The sequence below is a fragment of the Anopheles merus genome, chromosome 3L, assembly GCF_017562075.2.
Source record: "Anopheles merus strain MAF chromosome 3L, AmerM5.1, whole genome shotgun sequence".
In the NCBI taxonomy this organism is placed as follows: Eukaryota; Metazoa; Arthropoda; class Insecta; order Diptera; family Culicidae; genus Anopheles; species Anopheles merus.
This window is the reverse complement of record NC_054085.1, coordinates 11,045,681-11,063,575: the sequence shown is the minus strand read 5'-3', so window position 1 is coordinate 11,063,575 and position 17,895 is coordinate 11,045,681. Positions and strand designations below refer to the sequence as shown.

Below are 17,895 nucleotides of genomic sequence, written 5' to 3'. Positions count from 1 at the left end.
GGTGTTTAATCTGCTTCCAATAGACTTAATCGATGCGAAATGCTTTATCGTTGGAAAGTTATTTTTTTACAATCAGGGAATGACTTCGAGTATTTAGACGTTTTGTGATGTCATTCTTGTCATGAAATGATTCTTTTTTATGTTGATTTATTATTCAATATTTTTATTCTGTCCTATTTTGCTATTGTATTTGCCTGTTTCAAACTACCCATATTTATCATTTATAGTTTTCTCTTCGTTTTCTATCGTATTATTGTTAATCCTGTTGGTGGTTTATGTTGCGACTAATGTTAACATTTTTATTTTCTTATTTGCTCTCATTGTCTTTTTGTTGTTTTCGTTGTATTTTGAGCATGTTTTCTTTACAAATTTGTTTTTTTTTATCAATTAATCCTTTTTTTCTTTCTTGCATAGATCTTGTTTTATTTTACTCTTTAAACATTGCTGGGTTTTCAGCGGGCTTGAACACGTTCCAAGAACACGTTCCACATATCAAAATATGAATATAAAATAATCGTTGCCACGATTTTCAGTTATCGTTCCGTTGAAAATCAATCCAACTGGTTCAAAATAGGTGGACAGCACTCAGTAAAATGTGGGACGAATCCAAATAATTTTGGAAAGTCCCTAAAAGCTTTTGGGAAGCGATCAAAAAGCCATGAGACACGATAACTGTCATAAAACAGTTCCTTCAACCAGGTGAACCATATTTTATGTTCAAATAGCGCAAATTCCAGCTACAAGCAGCTTTCTATACTAACAAACTACTTGAGCGATACAACAAACGGTAAATAATTATATCATTCTACGCTTACAATTTGCTCTCTGATACGGACTGGTACAACAGAGAAAGTACACAGCTGCTAGATAATTATTACGGCAGTCACTATCGGAATTATTTAATCAGTAGCATCTCAATTGTGCTGCAGAATGTCGTCCCTTCCCGACTCGTCAATCGTACTACATTTCCCATTTTGCAGTTCATTTAATCATCATCAATAATCAGAAGCCTTCCCAAAAAAGCCCCTTTCGTTTTACTACATCCCGTTGCCTTTTTGTGCTTCGATAATGCGATAAGTTCCTGACGACGAAAATGAATTCCACCGACCGCCTTCAATCAATCAAACATTTGCTAACACAGCTCACGTATATCAGACAAGGTTTCGCTCTCTCGCAGAAGGGAAAGTACCGCCGCCGAACAAAACGACGCTCGACATGGGAATTATTCCACAAGTTGGCTTCCCGTCATGCATTAAGCCGTGAGGCGGCACACGTTCTGACTGCTCGTTTCGGTCTAGCATCGTGCGATCACAGAGACAGAATGTACCCCCTTAATGAGAGGCTCCGGCAGAGGGATGTACCGTGTGTGTGTGTTTGTGTGTGTAATTGAGATACTTGTTGGCGTTGGCGAACATTACAGCAGCAGGGTAAATCGGCTAACCTGTTGCCACTTTTGCCCCTTTCCCAACTTTCTTGGGATGGCATTTCCAAAAGCTGTTGGATATGTTCGTTTTTTTTTGGTTCGTGTACATTCCGGGGTTTCCCTGTGGATATAACCCGGAAAGCTGGGACACCAACCACAAAGCGTGTACACATCCTTCGCGTCGCTACAGCTTTGCCGATTATCGTCGCGGGCTTGGTGCCAGTTGTTTTTTTGCGTTTCATTTGCGTTGGGAAAAACCAAACATTGGGAATCCCTTCCTAGCTGTCGGGCGCTGTTTTTGAACATTCGGTTTTTTTTTTGGCAGTGAGCTGTGCACAGATTAAGTGTGTGCGATTACGGAACGGCGTGTGGCGTGTGTGCCGGTGATTTTTTTCCGCAACCTTGACGGTAAAGTGGAATAAATTATTCTTACGGAATGAACCGTTGCTATGTGTTGGATGAATGGAAAGTTTGGCGTTTAAAATCATGTTTCTTTTTTTCTTCTTTTCATATTCTATTGTTTGTTATTTTCGAGTAGATTTAGTGAACAACTTTTTTTGTTCGATCAAGCAACACTGGTATACCACTTATCGTGCTCGTATTCCACTTATTTACTGTTTTTTTCTTTCATTTTATGTACAGTTTTCGAAATTTTTGTTAATGCTTGCTTTTATTTTAATAACTGCTTCCTTTTTTTTCAAGGTTTTACCTAACTTTTTGTTTTCTCTTTTTACAAACTTTTTTTTCTTTTACCTAACATTTTAGTTTGCGTTTTACTTTTTTTTACAATTGCTTGTTCATATTATAGTAAAAATGTACTTTTCATGAATATCTTAATATTGTTTTCACTTCCTTAACTTTGTTCAGAATCTTCTGTACTTGTAGCTATTCATATTGGAAAGTTAGTTACCCTGGTTTTTTATTTGAATTTTGTCATGTTGATGTATTTTACAGCAATTTTAAAAGTGTTGGGTTAATGTTTCTTGCTATTTCTACATTTTTAATAGCGACGATTGCATGAACATACGCGACAACACTATATTTTTTTAATCCAAAATCATGTGTTTCGTAAAAACTTTGGTAACAATTTATTTACATTTTAAGGAAACTGGACATAAAACATATTTCTATCACGCGCTACTTACGTTACATTAAGTGTGAACACAACAAATTCTAGAGTGTTGATACTAACTGCTAACCTTATTCATAATGCTTCGTCGGTCGGGAAAACATAACGCTCGTTAGAGGGTTTCGAGAGCAGTTCAATAATAAGGGCCTATCATCATCACTTGTCCCTAGACTTCACGCCAGGATTCCAATTCTGGCACAATCTCACGAAAGCTCATCCCATGTTAAACATTCGCTTCTTGATTCGCTGCACAGTGCTGAGCTCGAGCGGTTGGCTGTTTTGGTACTGCTCCTCCTCGGTCTGGTACTGCAACCGCACGGTATCACTTTCCGGCCCCCAAATATCCATCGGCTTGAGCGCATTGTGTGCCGCCTTGCGCAATGATTCCGTCTGCTTGCTGCGCCGCCTCCAAACCGCGTAGCAGTACCAACCAGGCAGTTGTAGCACCGCAATTGCGTAGATAAACAGCCCTAAAACTGTAAAGACAAGCAAACCGTCATCATTTCATTCATGCACGACCTTGCGTAGCAGGGGAAACAGCAATCATAACGAACGTACCATTGTAGCCCATCGGGACTTTTTGCAGCTCAAAGTCGGCAAAGCTGAAGATAAGAATGAGCAGCGTGGCGGCCGGTGCAATCAGTCCCCAGCAGACGCGCCAGTAGAACGATGTCTCGATGCCCAGCATAAAGCGGATGTCGCGACAGATCCGATCCACGCCGTAAATCCACGCAACGGTGGCGAGCTCCAGCACGGCAAACGTGAGCGTCACGTACTTGGCACCGTAGTAATCGATCACGTCCAGGAAATCGAACCCACCGGGCGTTAGGTAGAGCAGCCCGAAGAAGTACCCCACGGTGACGGTCCCCAGGACCACCTGCCAGTGGCGCAGCTGGGGCCGCTGGTCCCGGATCGCCGTAATGATGCTGGTCGTTACGCCCAGATTGCTGCCGACGCCCACGATGAACAGCATCAGGAAGAACAGGGCGGCAAACAGCTGCGGCAGAAACTGGAACTTGGCGATCGCGTCCGGGTATGTCATAAAGGTGAGGCCGGCACCGTCCCGCGCCAGCTTCTGGATGTCGGGCTGCCCACTAACGTACGCCAAATTGCCGATCACCCCGAATACGATGCAGCCGGCCACGATTGAGGTGAAGGTGTCGAGCCAGGAGATAATGACGGCGTCACTGTGTCACAACAAAACCAATGGGATAAAAGGGTCAATCGATTGTGGCCCTAATTACCATGACCCTACCTACCGGTGCACATTGTTGCTGAAGTTGTTGAAGGACGAGTACGCGATGATGCCACCGTAGCAGACCGAGAGCGAAAAGAAGCACTGCGTAACGGCTTCGTACCAAACCTACACGGAAGACGGGGCGAAAAATTATTGATGTAATGCGGAGTTGCCTACCTGTAGGGGTTCGAGAATGTAACGCTTGCTGCCTACCTCGATGCTGAGCAGCTTGTCCCACTGCGGTGTGATGAAGTACAGGATGCCCTGCATCGCCCCGTCGAGCATGAGCGTTTGCAGCAGCAGTATGATGATGATCACGTACGGAAAGATGGCCAGAAAGTAGGACGCTTTGCCGGTACTTTTCGCACCCCGAATCAGGATGGTGGCGACGACGATCCACGCGAACAGCAGACACAGTGCCAGCTTCCAGTCGGGCATGCCGAGCCCATCTTCAAGGGAGGGTGCTTTGTGGATCACTTCCTTGCTGTGTTTCGGTGAGACAGGAGTGTTAGAAAGATGTGTTAGTGGGTTGTCAATTGTGTTTTTGGACAGTATAGTTACAGGAAGTACAGCTCGGCGGATGACTGCAGTCCAACGGCTGTGCCGTTGGTGGGCTCCAGCCGTCCCACGAACGAAGAATTGACACAGTTTGCCCAGCCAGGGTTGCACTCGCTCCACGGCAGGGTGCTGCTGAACGATGCCACAAAGTACCGGAACGTGATGGCCAGCACCGGCGCGTAGTACGTCATCACCACGAACATTGCGATCGTTTGCGCCACTCCAATGCCTGCAAAAAAGAAGGATGTTATTTAAATGTTTTTTAGGGGATACAAAACAACAACTAAAACTGCATGACGCTACCTCGCATAGCCGGTGCCAGATCGTACAGCTTCACACACCCCCTGCTCGAGAACTGGCCCAATATCATCTCCAGGTAGTAGATCGGTCGGCCCACTATGAACAGCACGATCAGGTACGGCAGCAGAAACGCACCGCCGCCGTGCTTCAGCGCCGTGTACGGGAACTTCCAGATGTTGCCGAACCCGACCGAGTACGCGATGCAGGACAGCATAAACTCAATGTCCCGGCCCCATTTATCACGCGTCGAGGTCGTGGTTTTCGTGTCGTCACTGATCGTCTGCAGCGTGATGCTGGAATTCATCGGCTGGAATGCACATAGAGGAAGCAAAACATACAAATTATTCGATTCGATGATTAACTAATCGCACGTAAAAGGCGGCTTCGACTGCTGCTCACTCATTGTTGTGAAAGTGCGAAATCAAAACAAAGTACACATTACTGGATCACTCAAACACCAATGCCCTTATCAGCAGCGCTTGATCAGCGGCGTCATTTGCTTACCGAAGCGACCGATCGACTATCAGCAGCCTGTGTGCCTTTCTCCCCCGGCTCCACCTGTCCGCCCGCATATCCAAGGTTCTCCATTCGATCAGCTGGAGCTAAACTGTCAAACTGTCACCGAAGCGCAAATACACCAAACACAACACACCCACACACTATGCGCTTACTCACAGTCACTGAGGTTTTGTTTTGGTTTCTTTTTTTACTATCGCGCGGTAGTTCGCGAGCCCCCAGCGAGATGAGATGCTGTCTCGATCGCGAGCCAAGTGCATTTGACGGTGCTGCACTCGGTGTGCGACACATTTAACTCGCGTTGTGCGCGTTGTGAATGAACACGTTTCGATTGTGTGTATGTAAACACACTAATCGAACAAGACGCTCGCGTGCCAACAGAAGCGTCTATTGATGCTGTAACGGTGTGTGAGTGTGTGTGTTTGTGGAGTGCAAAAAGTAGTATTTCCAGCCCGTAAAACCCGAATGCATGCCGGCCGCCTTGGGCCGCTGGGATATTCCCAAAAGCGAAAAACCGGTAAGTTATAATCCCACGCACCACACATACCCACACAACCCTTTCGCTTACATCTGTACCGTTCGATTGATCTCGATGGGGAGGAAGCAGCGAGAGGATTTGGCTCCCCTCTTCTCTGACCCGTACTTTCTATTGGATTTGTCTTGTTTTGCTACAGAAATCTTCTTCCTTTTTTGCACTTGGAAAGTTGGCACCTACCACGACTAGAAAACCGTTTCTACTTGCTCGCCCTGCAAGAAGGAAAAGATATTAGTTTCATATTAATAGCCAACCCCACTAACAACTACCACCACCACCAGTAAAGAAACTCTTTTGCACCAAAAACTAGACCAAACGAAACGACTGCTAACGGCCAGTATGTTGATGTCTCCATAAACGTTGCCTATCTTACCTCATATGCTCGCAACTCATAACTCGAGATAAAGAATCGCTTGCAAATTAGCTCTCCGGTACCTTCCCGGCGTCTAATGGGTGTCGTTGCGATATTATTAAAACAACCACCTAAATTACTTAAATTACTTTTACCATAAAACCATGATGGTTGTTGCGGCCCTGCTGCTGCTGCTGCTGCAAACTCTGATAAGAGATGCAATAAAAAGCAATCGCCCTCATCTTCTTGGAAGTCGTCCATTTCCCTGCTTCAGAATTGGCAAGCCTGCGTCATCTTCCAAACGCAGGAGGGGTTGCGTACATTCCAACGATGCGATGGGTTTAGATTTCGCTGGAATCTTTCGCTTCAACTAATCGCGGGAAAATCGTAGCTTGGATGCAAAATATTTGTGCCGGCCTGCATTTTGGGGTTTTCACGCTCGCTTGAACAGAACGCAATGCATGTCGATTTTATTTCCTAGAAATCGTTGCAGGTTGTGTGTTTAGTCATGCTACGCATGGGTAGATGGGGGAAAATGTAAGATGTTTTTGTTGCCGTTGAGTGATGCTGTCACCGAAGCGAAGGGAATTGTCAACATTCTTTCCAAGGGAGTCATCATGGATTTAAAGTAAGGAAGGCTGTTAGAAGCAATTGCAATAAAATTGGATAAGAGCAAATCTAATAAGGAATAAACGTGATATTGTAGAACAAGATCAATGTTCTTTAACGCTCATATTGAAGAGATCTGGATGAGAGAGTATTAAAGATCTCTCCAACTACTTTTAAAAACCTGCCTAAGTTAAATCATTTTTTTGGCACACAATCTGCAACACAATCTTCCTCAAATATGTGCGATTATGAAGAGATGCTCTCGAAAAGCCTTGAAGTACTTCTAAGACTTCATGTTATCGGATCCTGGTAGTTCTCGCTCTCTCTTTTTCAGGCATCACTGTAATGGCCACTAGCTCAAGTTATATGGAAAAATCCCGTATAAGATCAATATTTCTTCTATTTGGCGTAACGTCCTGCGCGGACATGCCGGTTTATACAATATTTCGAGGTTTATTAAGTAAAACGCAACCGGATAGTAGTCCTTGCTACGGGGAAACGGCCCACTCTAGGCTTGAATCCATGACGGGCATGTTATTGAGTCATTCGAGTTGACGACTAAGAAAACTACAGAATATATAAAAATCTAGAATTGGAATTGCCTGTCACCCCCTAGTTAACTCTACTTTCGAAAAAGAAACACTCAAAAAATGAATAGGAAAAACCTGAAAAATATTGATGAATTTTAAATTTATTACTCAATAATCTCCAGCCTGTAAAGCTTTACAGAATGTCAAAATCTATTCTTAAATACATACAATTGATACCTTATGAAAATGTAACTATTTTTGAAAAAATGTGTTGCGTATCTTTCGCAGTACACATTTCCCGACACCAACACTTTGGGCTCGATTTTCCTCCAAACGTTTGAAACGCTCGGCTCGATATTGTGAACGCACGGTAAAGTCTTCTGGTCCCCAATCGGACGTTGGCTGACAGGCAGCTTTGATTCTGTCCAATAGTTTTTCTTCTTTTCGTTCGCATAAGGCATACACAGCCCAAATTGCAACTTGACTGATTACGAATGCATACAGACACCAACCAAATACTGAAGGGAATGGATTAATAACTGGTTAGTTAAAAAAGGAGAACGTTACTTGGATGTAACTCTCACCGGTCATACCCAGCGGAACTGGGAGTGGCGTGTACTGGATGAAGCTAAACACCCATATAACGGCAATGATACCGAACGTCACAAAGCTCCAGCAAACTCGCCAAAATACACCAGTCTTCCGGCTCAACATGAGCTGAATGTCATGCCCAATTTGCTCCACACCGTACATCCAGCAGAACGTTACAATCTCCAGCATTACCAGCGTTAGCGTCGTTAATGTAACACCGTACTTGTCTACCACATCCAACACGTGTAATCCACCCTAGAAAGTACGATGAGAGTGTATGAGTACTCACTAAGCATATTGAAACCTCCCAAGCTATATAGTACCTACCGGTGTAATGTAAACCAACCCACAGCAAAACCCATAGATCGCTATCGAAATCACCACCTTCCAGTTGGGCAGCTGGGGGAACCGATCGCGAACCGCCGTCACGATCGTCGTTACGATGCCCGTGTTGCTACCGAGCCCGAGTAGGAAAAACATAAGAAAAAACAGCACAGCAAACACGTTCTGGGCGGCATCGAATTTGGCGATCGCATCCGGATACGTGATGAAGGTGAGCTGGGGACCCTGCAGCTGCATATCCTCGACCCGGTTACCGGTGATGTGTGCAATATTGCCGACGATACCGAACACAACGATGCCCGACACAATCGAGGTGAAGGTATCGAGCCAGGAGATGATCATAGCATCACTGTGGGGGAAGGAGACAGATATGTTAGACAGATCAAAATCTAAAGGTCTTCTCTCTTTATTGTATTTGATTTCATACAAAATGGAAGTTGTTTTTTACATGATAGTGAATATTTTTCGCTAGACTCTACCTGAATCTTCAAGAATTTATGAATCTTTAAAGAACCATGAATCTTCAAAGATTCAAATCGCTCATCAGTGAAGACTCATATAGATAATTTTTTGATGAATTGGTAGGAAATAAATCAAAATTAAAAGATAAACTATAATTGACAATTAAGACATTATTTGTATGCAGTTTCTAGGAGTTTAATTGGTGAAATGCAATACCTACCGGTAAATATTGTTGGTGAAGCTGTTGTACGAAGCAAACACGATAACCGAACCGAGTGATATTGTGAGCGAAAAGAAGCATTGAGTTACGGCAGCATACCAAACCTGTGTGAAAAAATGTTCAAAAAGCTCTATAAAACCCTACAATCATCTCTTATAGCCTAAAAAACGGAAAATTACCTGCACGTCTATCAGCTTCTCCCACTGCGGTTTCATCAGATACAGTATGCCCTGGTCCGCTCCCTCCAGCGTACAGGTGCGTACCAGCAACACCAACAGTATCACGTACGGAAAGATGGCCAAAAAGTAAGAAGCCTTCCCCGAGCTACGAATACCCTTAATCAGTATACCCGTGATACAGATCCAGCAAAACAGCAAACAAACAGCCAGCTTCCAGTCCGGTACTCCAATACCGTCTTCCACCGTCCAGAAGTTGTGAAGCACGGTACGATTAAAGTAATACTCTGCCGATGGCCTTAAACTGGCGTTCTGCACGCGCCCCTTAAACTCCGAATCGACACACCCGCTCCAGTCCGGCTCACAGCGAGCCCAGGTCAGTGGACTGCCGAACGAGGCAACAAAGTAGCGCACCGAGATGGAAAGTACGGCCGCATAGTAGCCCAGTATCAGCAGCAGGGCAAGCGTTTGGCCGACGCCTACGCCACGCATTAGCGGTGCGACATCGAACACCTTGATGCAGCCCCGGCTCGCGAACTGACCCATCACCATCTCGAGATAGTAGAGCGGTCGGCCGACCAGGAACAGCACTATCAGGTAGGGAATGAGGAACGCTCCACCGCCGTTTTGCATGGCCGTGTACGGGAAGCGCCAAATGTTGCCGAACCCAACGGAAAGGGCGATACAGGAGAGCAGGAACTCGATGCCACGGCCCCACTTTTCGCGCTCCTTTGGCTCGTGGAGCTCTCGGGTGTTAACTTCCGGCGCCACACTGCCGTCGATGGTTAATTGGGTGGTGGTGGTGGTGGTGGTATTAGCGCCTGCCATGGTTGTTCTGTAACTGAATTATATCATCAAGCCCCATTAGTGGCCCATGGTACTGGTGATTGCTTTGATTGCAGTTGACGCGCAGACAAGAAAGCCATGAGGAGGAGAGAATGTCGAATGGACAGGGGTTGGTTGCGGTCGCCAACGGTGAAAGTGGTTCGCGTGAAAGCGCATCACAAGAACGCTAATAAATGTGGTCTGTGCGGTGTTGCAAATGTTCATACAAGAAGGAGTCAAAGGATCCTTTCATGGGATTAGAAATGCTTTTTTCCTATTACTTTATATAATTTTACTTTCATCCCAAACGCGTTATGTATTCCATGAAATGATAGCTGGTTGCTGCTTCGTTTGATGCTTATGAAACTGGGTTTTATACAACTAAATTAAATTGATTTTAATGCCATAAAAGTATGAATGTTTTGGCTATAAAAATTGCTCATTTTATTATAATAAATTTTTTTTGGAATTTGTATCAATATACTCTTTTTTCCAGGTTTTTTTGGGAGTATGTAAATATTATACGTTAAATCATCAAATATTGCTTCCGATTTAGTTTAAAGCAAGAACATGCAAAGTTGTGCAAATGGAACAACTTCAGGGTAAAACATTAAATTACATTTCCACTAGCTTTTTGTGCAAAACAAATTGAAAATTGTTAAATATTAAAACCATTTCTATTATTGCTTATGAAAAGTTTGAAAAGCTACGGCCATCATGTTTGTCATGCTTTGTCTTTTGCAATAATTCGTGTTTTTTTTTTAATAATTTTTACGAAATTTTGTTTAGAAAAGTATAGTAAGTTACGAAAATGTTCACTCTATTTTTATGTTTTTGACATTCGATGGTGAAAATCAGGTAATGCAGCTATGTTTAATAGTAATTTTATTTTACCGATTAATAGCCCAATGTTGTTAGATAAAACATTGTTTTGTCTTATTGTTGTACACAAGTTTTATTCATATGCAGAGTACAGTTTGGCTTAACTTATTGAACAATTTGCAGTGTGGTTTGTTTGGACTTTTTTTTTAACATAAGTCAAGATTACAAAGCACTTCATTGCACTTATGTATTTAGTTTATAAAACATCACTGCATATACTTTAATGTACATGCTATTTCTAAAACATAATTGAAAGTTATAACCAGATAGAACCAGATCCAGACGTAACACTCTGATGCGTTCCATTACTGACAGTGCCTTAAAAACACTGAAGGATTACTGCATTTACAAGGAATTAAAGGACAAAGCTAAATCATAACTTCAACAATTCAAAGATTATTGTAATCAATTACCTAATTACAAACTTTCTCACGACCGAAAAAAATTCTTTTGGCACGTAAAACTACACTGAACAACCTATAAACACCATCTACATAGCTTTGTATCTCGATAACATTGGACCACTTTCCCTACCACACAGCACAACAGCAAAAACTATCAGTCCATATCGTCCCCGCGCTTCAGTATATTTGCTGTGAGGTGTTTTACGGGGTTTGCCAGTAACGTACACATTTACTCACCACACCTCACGACGGAGTACCGCACTTTTGGCAACTGGCCCGCTGTTAGTAACACACACTGCACGCCCGGTAACTGATTGGACTTTTGTCCCTTTCTTCCCACGGGGAAACAAAAACCAGATCAAATAACGCGACTGTTGGTGGCGAGTGCTGTGTTGTTCGCTCTATGCAACCACCAAAACGGTCCGTAACTGCATTGCCCCGCGTTTACCTCAAAGGGTACGGACACGACACGTATCTACGACAGACTTTTATTGCTTGCTAGACTAGATGCACCACTTTATAGTGCGAATCGCGAAATAGTAACAAACACACCATCTTCCTCCGTCTCCTCGGTGGCCGACAATGATGACGGTGAGGAGCGTTGTTAAAGATTTCTATTCAATTCACGGAATTATTTGCTCTTCCGCAAAACGATCGCACTCTGAAGTGTTGTTGTGACTGTTTCGCACAAATACTGCGTATTGGTCCGTTCTGGGCGTGCTATCCTAGTTATAGAAGAGCGAGAGAAAAAAAAGTGCCAGCACCTTTTGCTTTATCGGGCGATAACTCGTGTATCACTTTAGTGGGTACAACGGCGACGACTCGGCGGCTTTATCGCAAATCTTTAACGCATAGTGCCCGTTGGATGAGTAGGGGTTAGGCATCGTAAATCTATTAGATGGCACAACAAATTAGTCAAATATTTTGCCACACAATCTGTGCGTACAATGTCGGTCCGGGGTTGCAGTAAAGAGGCTCCGCTTGCTCTCCATCTTGTTGTACTGGTCGCGGGTAAGCTCGTTCTCCGGTCCCCAGGTGGTGCTCGGCTGGAAGGCTGTCTTCCATGCCGTCCTGCATCCTTTCTCGTCCTGTGTCATGATCGCGTAACCAGCCCACAACGGTAGCTGCAGGATGGCGAACGTGTACAGAATCCATCCAGCAACTGGAATGATATTGGATAAGAGATGACTATTACTATAGTTCGTGGAAGATCACACTCCATCAACATTCCTACCATTATACTCTGCGGGAACGTTTAATGGGACGTAGTCGACGAAACTCACGATCAGTATTACACCGACCAGCAGCGGCGCAATAATGCCCCAGCAGATGCGCCAAAAAAGTCCTGTTTCGATCTGCAGCATAAACTTGATGTCTCGACAAACGCGATCCACTCCGTAGATCCACGCAAAGGTGAGAATCTCAAACAGGGCTAGCGTCAGCGTAACGTACTTTGCTCCGTATGTATCCAGTACGTCCAGAAGATCTAACCCCCCAGGGGTAAGGTAGACGACACTGATACAAAACATACTCACACTAACGCCCATTACAATCTTCCAATTCTCAACCGTTGGGCAACGGTCGCGAATAGCCGTGATGACACTCGTGATCGCTCCCAGATTACTGCCAATGCCTACGATGAAGAACATCAGGAAGAATAGGACAGAGAAGAGCTGGGGACAGTACTCGAACTTTGCGATCGCGTCCGGATACGCCATGAACGTTAGTCCGGGGCCCTCGCGTACTATGTCCTGGATGCTGGTGCGGTGCGTGACGTGTGCCAAGTTACCGAGAACTCCGAACACGATGCATCCGACTACGATGGATGTGAACGTATCCAGCCATGAGATGATCATTGCATCACTATAGAGATGCGAATATCAGAAAATCAGAAGAATAAAGGAAGATGTCTGGTTGGAGCATTCGAAAGGTTGCAATAACTCCAAGTACTCACCGATAGACATTATTGGAGAAATTATTGAACGAGGAGTACGCAATGATTCCACCGAAACAGATTGACAGAGAGAAGAAACACTGTGTGACTGCTTCCATCCATACCTTGGCGGAGAATAGGCTTTCCCATTTAGGCGTTAGGAAGAACTTGATGCCTTCGAGCGAACCTTCCAGACTGAGGGAATGGGCAAGCAGGATGAAAATGATTACATACGGGAAGATGGCAAGAAAGTAGGCCGCTTTCCCGGTACTGCGAACTCCTTTGATGAGGATCACAACCAGAATGGCCCAGGAGACGAGTAGACACAGGACCAGCTTGCCGTCTGGCCATCCAAGTCCCTCTGCCAATGGTGCTCGGTGCATTATGGTATTGCTGTGGTTTGTTGTGAAGAGGAAAACTAAGTACTATCCTTCCTTGCGGACACTCTTCATCTCACTTACGTAAAGTACAGCTCAGCGGAAACGTTCCGGCGATCCTCGGTCAATCCATTCGTAACGTTCGCGTATCCACGAAAGTCCGAATTGATACACCGACTCCACGAATGATCGCACTTGCTCCACGGCAGCTCACTGCTAAACGAGAGCAACAGATAGCGCAGAGTGATCGCCAGGATCGGTGTGTAGTACGACATTGCCACGACCATTGCGACCGATTGACCCACACCGACACCGCGCATTGCGGGCGCCATATCGTAGATCTTGACGCACCCTCGGCTACAGAACTGTCCCATAGCCATCTCGAGATAGTACAGGGGGCGTCCGATCAAGAACAGTACCACGAGGTAGGGTATCAGAAACGCACCACCCCCATTGTCCAGGGCGGTGTACGGGAACTTCCAGATGTTACCGAACCCGACCGAGTACGCGATGCAGGATAGCGTGAACTCGATGTTGCTGGTCCACTTTTCGCGCACCGGCGTGGTTGGGGATGCGATGCCGATGGTGATGCAGTTCGTGTGCTACGGATGAGGAAGAAAGGTTTCATTGTGAAGTGATCTTATGTGAAGGATGATGAATGGTGCTGCAGACGGTTCATCCGATGTGCTTGCAAATAATACCCAACAATGCTGTGGAGAGTGTAGTAATGGTGTGTTGCTTTTTGGGAATGTTTGGAACATTCCAGGGGTTTTCTAGCCATCTAAACATTGTCAGGCCGTTTCAACAACGTGAAATGTGTATTGGTTGATAGTTCAATGTAGAACACAACCAATCACAATCACATATTCGTGCTAACATTTGAGTTGTTGGAATGTTAGAATTCACTATGGTCTTGAATTTTAAGGCTTTTAATTATAATGTCCTGCTGGGTAATCTTAGCCATGGCTGATTAATTAAACCCGATTATAGGTTATTTCACAGTCATGCAACGTTACAACGATACAAAATCAAAGTTGTTAAAGTACCAGTACCAGGAAACATTATTGGGATAGTAGGCCGCAGTTGCTTGTCTGTCGATGTTGCCACAAGTTATAGTTATATAGTAAAAATAGTTGATTCATCCCTGGTGTAAAATTGCTCCAAAAATAGTTGATGAATCTTTCCTTTTTGGTATTAGTTATTTAGGCGCAGAAAAAAATGATTAAAATTAACAATTTTGAAAGATAATATCTATCTAATTTAAGTACTTTTTCCACTTGACTTCCGTTTGCTGTAGCCTAGAACTTCATGTGTCTTTCAAACCATTCTTGGATATTTTATTCTGCTATGCATTCAAGATCAGGAACTTTTCAGCATAGAGAACTTGTCCTAAATAAGCCTTTTTTGATGATTTGGCATTTCATTGTTCATTGCCTTTTGTTCACATTTTTGGCTACCGGTGCTGGATATTTATGGATATGTTCCATCAACTATTTGATGTTATTTGATGCTTATGGCAACTTTTGTTGGGGAGAAAGTCTGAGTTTTCATTTATTTTGAATCTGTATACAAAGAATTGACATCAAAATTGACATAATCCATTTTCGTAGTAAGAGCTTTTTCAATCTCCAAAATTTTCAAGAGATGTTCTAAGACTCTTTTTGAATAAACATTCAAAATAAATTTAACTTCTTCACGTCATTCCATCATCCAAGCATAACATGTTTCCCATTAAACCGTTACTAAAATAACATCTAATCAATCAATTACGAGCCTCACCTAATCATAATTTCCCCTTGCGTGGGTGATACACGGTGATGCTGAACGTTTTTCAAAAACGTTCAATTTACCAACCCAACTTTGCTTGCAAATTTTGCATGCTGATTTGGCTTTTCTTTTGCCAGTTGCTGTAACATGACTAGTCCTGTTCCCATCATTCTTCCCTCGATATACAAATAAAACGACAACAACATTGTCAACAAGGCAACAGCAGCGAGAGCGCAGCGTGGCCTACTTCTCGCGTGTTGTTACACGGGACGGGATGGGTTAATAATAGTCGCCAAATTTCGCCCCGTTTTGTTACATCGTTCTCTGCGCCAATCGTTGCCGTCTCGCCGTATCTTCGTTCCGTCTTGCCCCACAGACAGATAGTCGATTGAATCAAATCGATTCAAGCGATTGGAATGTTTAATGAATTCTGAGAACGCATCAACTACGGGGCACGTGTAACATAGAAAGGGGGGGGGGGGATGCGAGAGGTGTATATGGTGTAAACAGGGGGAGATAGGTGGTTAAATTTATTTTGGAACTTTACGCCTCCCACAGTGCAAACACACTGCTGTTAATGCTTCCGGTGGCAACGTGCCAAGCGTGCGATAAAGAATTTTTCGACCGCTGGCGCGGCCTGATGGGAATGAATTATGCACTACACACACACACACACACACACACACACACACACACACACACATACTATCCGGAAAAGGCGGAAAACTGCGCACTCTTCCAAAAGGGAATTACACACATTGACCACTTGTCGGTGAGGGTGACCTTTGCACGCGACGATCGAATGAACGCTCTGTCCACTGTTCCCACTTGTCCGCTGGCGCCCCAATCACGTACGGTTAATCCTTTGGCAATTGTTTTTGGGGTGGAATCCATCGTGCGCACTGGCGTTTGATCAGTTTGTTAACTCTTTCTCTTCCTTGGTTTGTTGTGTCGTTTGAGGTTGATTGATTTGATCACTTCACGTGCGAACTCACTCGACGAACATTGCGCTACAGCCACCTCGCCAATTGCGTATCGGATGTGGGTGGATGCACTTTCTCGGGATGCACTTTCTGGTGTGAACCGACCGGCCAACTGTGAACGTCTCAAGAACGGTTGTGTGATACTGAGACCGAGATCGAGATCGATCCGTACACCGGATACCGGTTGTGTTGACGGGTTTGTATAAAAAGCATTATCCGGTGAGTTTCGGCATCCGTTCGGGGAACTGGTTGGTTTCTGCGCAAGATCGAACGATCGCCGACTGTGATCGGGGAAATGGGGGAAAGCTTACGTGAGCTTCTTGAAGTGATGAGTTCTTTCTATACTGATTGATAATGAAACTCATGACTCACGAGAAAATGATGAGTTCTCATTTTAATTCATATATTTTTTTATTCATTCGTTCATCGAGCAAACATGCAAGTCAGCTGGAAAGATAATTTTTAATTTGAGTTATTAAATTTTTATTTTACCGTTGAACATTTTATTTTCAGTCATATCCATAGCTTTGATATCCATAGCTCAAAATGACTTGATACGCATGACATTTGTGAAATATTTGATGATATTTAACATTTTTTATGTAATTTTTATATCTCATTCAGGTATTCAAATGTCTCTTAAATTTCCTTCACAACGTTGAGAATCAATAAATTTTTGATTTTGTATATTTGTTTATTACAGTTATACACAGTATGTTACTGAGTTACGCGGTTCTCGACTTATGTAGGTTCAGAGTTACGCGGTTTTCAAAATTTAACTGATCAAATGTCAAATCCGTACCATTTACTTTTGGAATCGTCCAATTAATTATAAATTGCATTATTGCTTCAATTGCTTCAAAATTAATGACATTAAAGGCAGAAATATTAGAATTGTCTACCCAAATTGCATCAAATAATTGACAAAGTGTATAATAAGAGGTAGTAAATGTAACAAAAATACCGTTTAATCAATTGTATTTTGGCTGAAATATGCGGAATTCTACTTATGCGGATATTCAAGTTTCGTGGATTCCTCGGGATCGTATAATCCGCGATTCTCGCGTATAGACTGTCTGTCCTATCATTTTTTGTATGAATCTTAATATTCTAGCTTATGTTTATAAATAATATAGCTTAAAACAAACATTTCATTGTTTCCTTCACATTTCTTTACCTTTTTGCTGCTAGAAATAGTTAATCTTTTCTACATAGAAAATAGTTTCTGAGCTAATGTATTTCTAAGCCTAATAAAGCCGTTTTTATGGAATGTGACTTCGCATTTGTAGCAGCTTTGATGCTGTTTGCATATCTTCTACACTTTTTATAACTCTATATAACCATAAATGTCAAAGTTTATTATTACAAAACTTGTAACGTTACTTCGATATTTGTTTTGCTCTTTTGATAAACTGTTTTTTACACTATTTGATCGCGAAAGTATGTACCCAGTTTCTTGTATTCGCTTGTCTTGGGAATCAGTCTTTTAATGCCATTAGCTCCCCAATATTAACCCTCTTGCTTTGCGCCGAGCAACAATTTCAGGTATTTTGAATCGTTACTATAGAACATGGGTCTCCAAACTACGGCCCGCGGGCCGCTTGCGGCCCTCAGGAGCCTTTAATGCGGCCTGCCCGATGACTGGGTAAAGGTTAAATTAAATAGCTGTCTTTTCTGACTAATTAATCAAAATTTATTTTTTTACTTCTGAAAGATGAAAATCAAGATTCAATAAAATAATACC

At 43.3% G+C, this 17,895-nt stretch overlaps 3 protein-coding genes across 7 annotated transcripts; all 3 read right to left on the bottom strand.

The window, feature by feature from the left end:
* Positions 1–2,144: 2,144 nt before the first annotated feature.
* Positions 2,145–6,096, bottom strand: LOC121598304 (sodium-dependent nutrient amino acid transporter 1-like). Of its 4 annotated transcripts, none has more exons than XM_041924935.1 (8): positions 5,968–6,095; positions 5,152–5,910; positions 4,651–4,954; positions 4,351–4,576; positions 4,003–4,273; positions 3,812–3,915; positions 3,111–3,739; positions 2,145–3,028 (listed from the first exon to the last, which is right to left on the bottom strand). In XM_041924935.1, exons 2-8 carry the CDS (start codon positions 5,233–5,235, stop codon positions 2,766–2,768), a joined length of 1,881 nt encoding a protein of 626 aa, XP_041780869.1. In that variant the 5' UTR covers positions 5,236–5,910; positions 5,968–6,095; the 3' UTR covers positions 2,145–2,765. The 4 variants fall into 4 exon arrangements, with proteins under 4 accessions (XP_041780869.1, XP_041780870.1, XP_041780871.1 ...); XM_041924936.1 differs by having other exon boundaries at positions 5,999–6,015; XM_041924937.1 differs by having other exon boundaries at positions 5,732–6,096.
* Positions 6,097–7,343: 1,247 nt separating this feature from the next.
* On the bottom strand, positions 7,344–11,411 carry LOC121598307 (sodium-dependent nutrient amino acid transporter 1-like). Of its 2 annotated transcripts, none has more exons than XM_041924940.1 (6): positions 11,329–11,411; positions 8,984–9,821; positions 8,805–8,908; positions 8,108–8,471; positions 7,774–8,035; positions 7,344–7,707 (listed from the first exon to the last, which is right to left on the bottom strand). In XM_041924940.1, the coding sequence occupies exons 2-6, from the start codon at positions 9,806–9,808 to the stop codon at positions 7,442–7,444; spliced, it is 1,821 nt and encodes a 606-aa protein (XP_041780874.1). In that variant the 5' UTR covers positions 9,809–9,821; positions 11,329–11,411; the 3' UTR covers positions 7,344–7,441. The 2 variants fall into 2 exon arrangements, with proteins under 2 accessions (XP_041780874.1, XP_041780873.1); XM_041924939.1 differs by lacking the exon at positions 11,329–11,411 and adding an exon at positions 11,101–11,188.
* A 588-nt stretch (positions 11,412–11,999) lies between these two features.
* Positions 12,000–16,359, bottom strand: LOC121598308 (sodium-dependent nutrient amino acid transporter 1-like). Its single transcript, XM_041924941.1, has 5 exons — positions 16,024–16,359; positions 13,486–14,003; positions 13,046–13,417; positions 12,326–12,954; positions 12,000–12,253 (listed from the first exon to the last, which is right to left on the bottom strand). Exons 1-5 carry the CDS (start codon positions 16,060–16,062, stop codon positions 12,003–12,005), a joined length of 1,809 nt encoding a protein of 602 aa, XP_041780875.1. The 5' UTR covers positions 16,063–16,359; the 3' UTR covers positions 12,000–12,002.
* Positions 16,360–17,895: the final 1,536 nt, after the last annotated feature.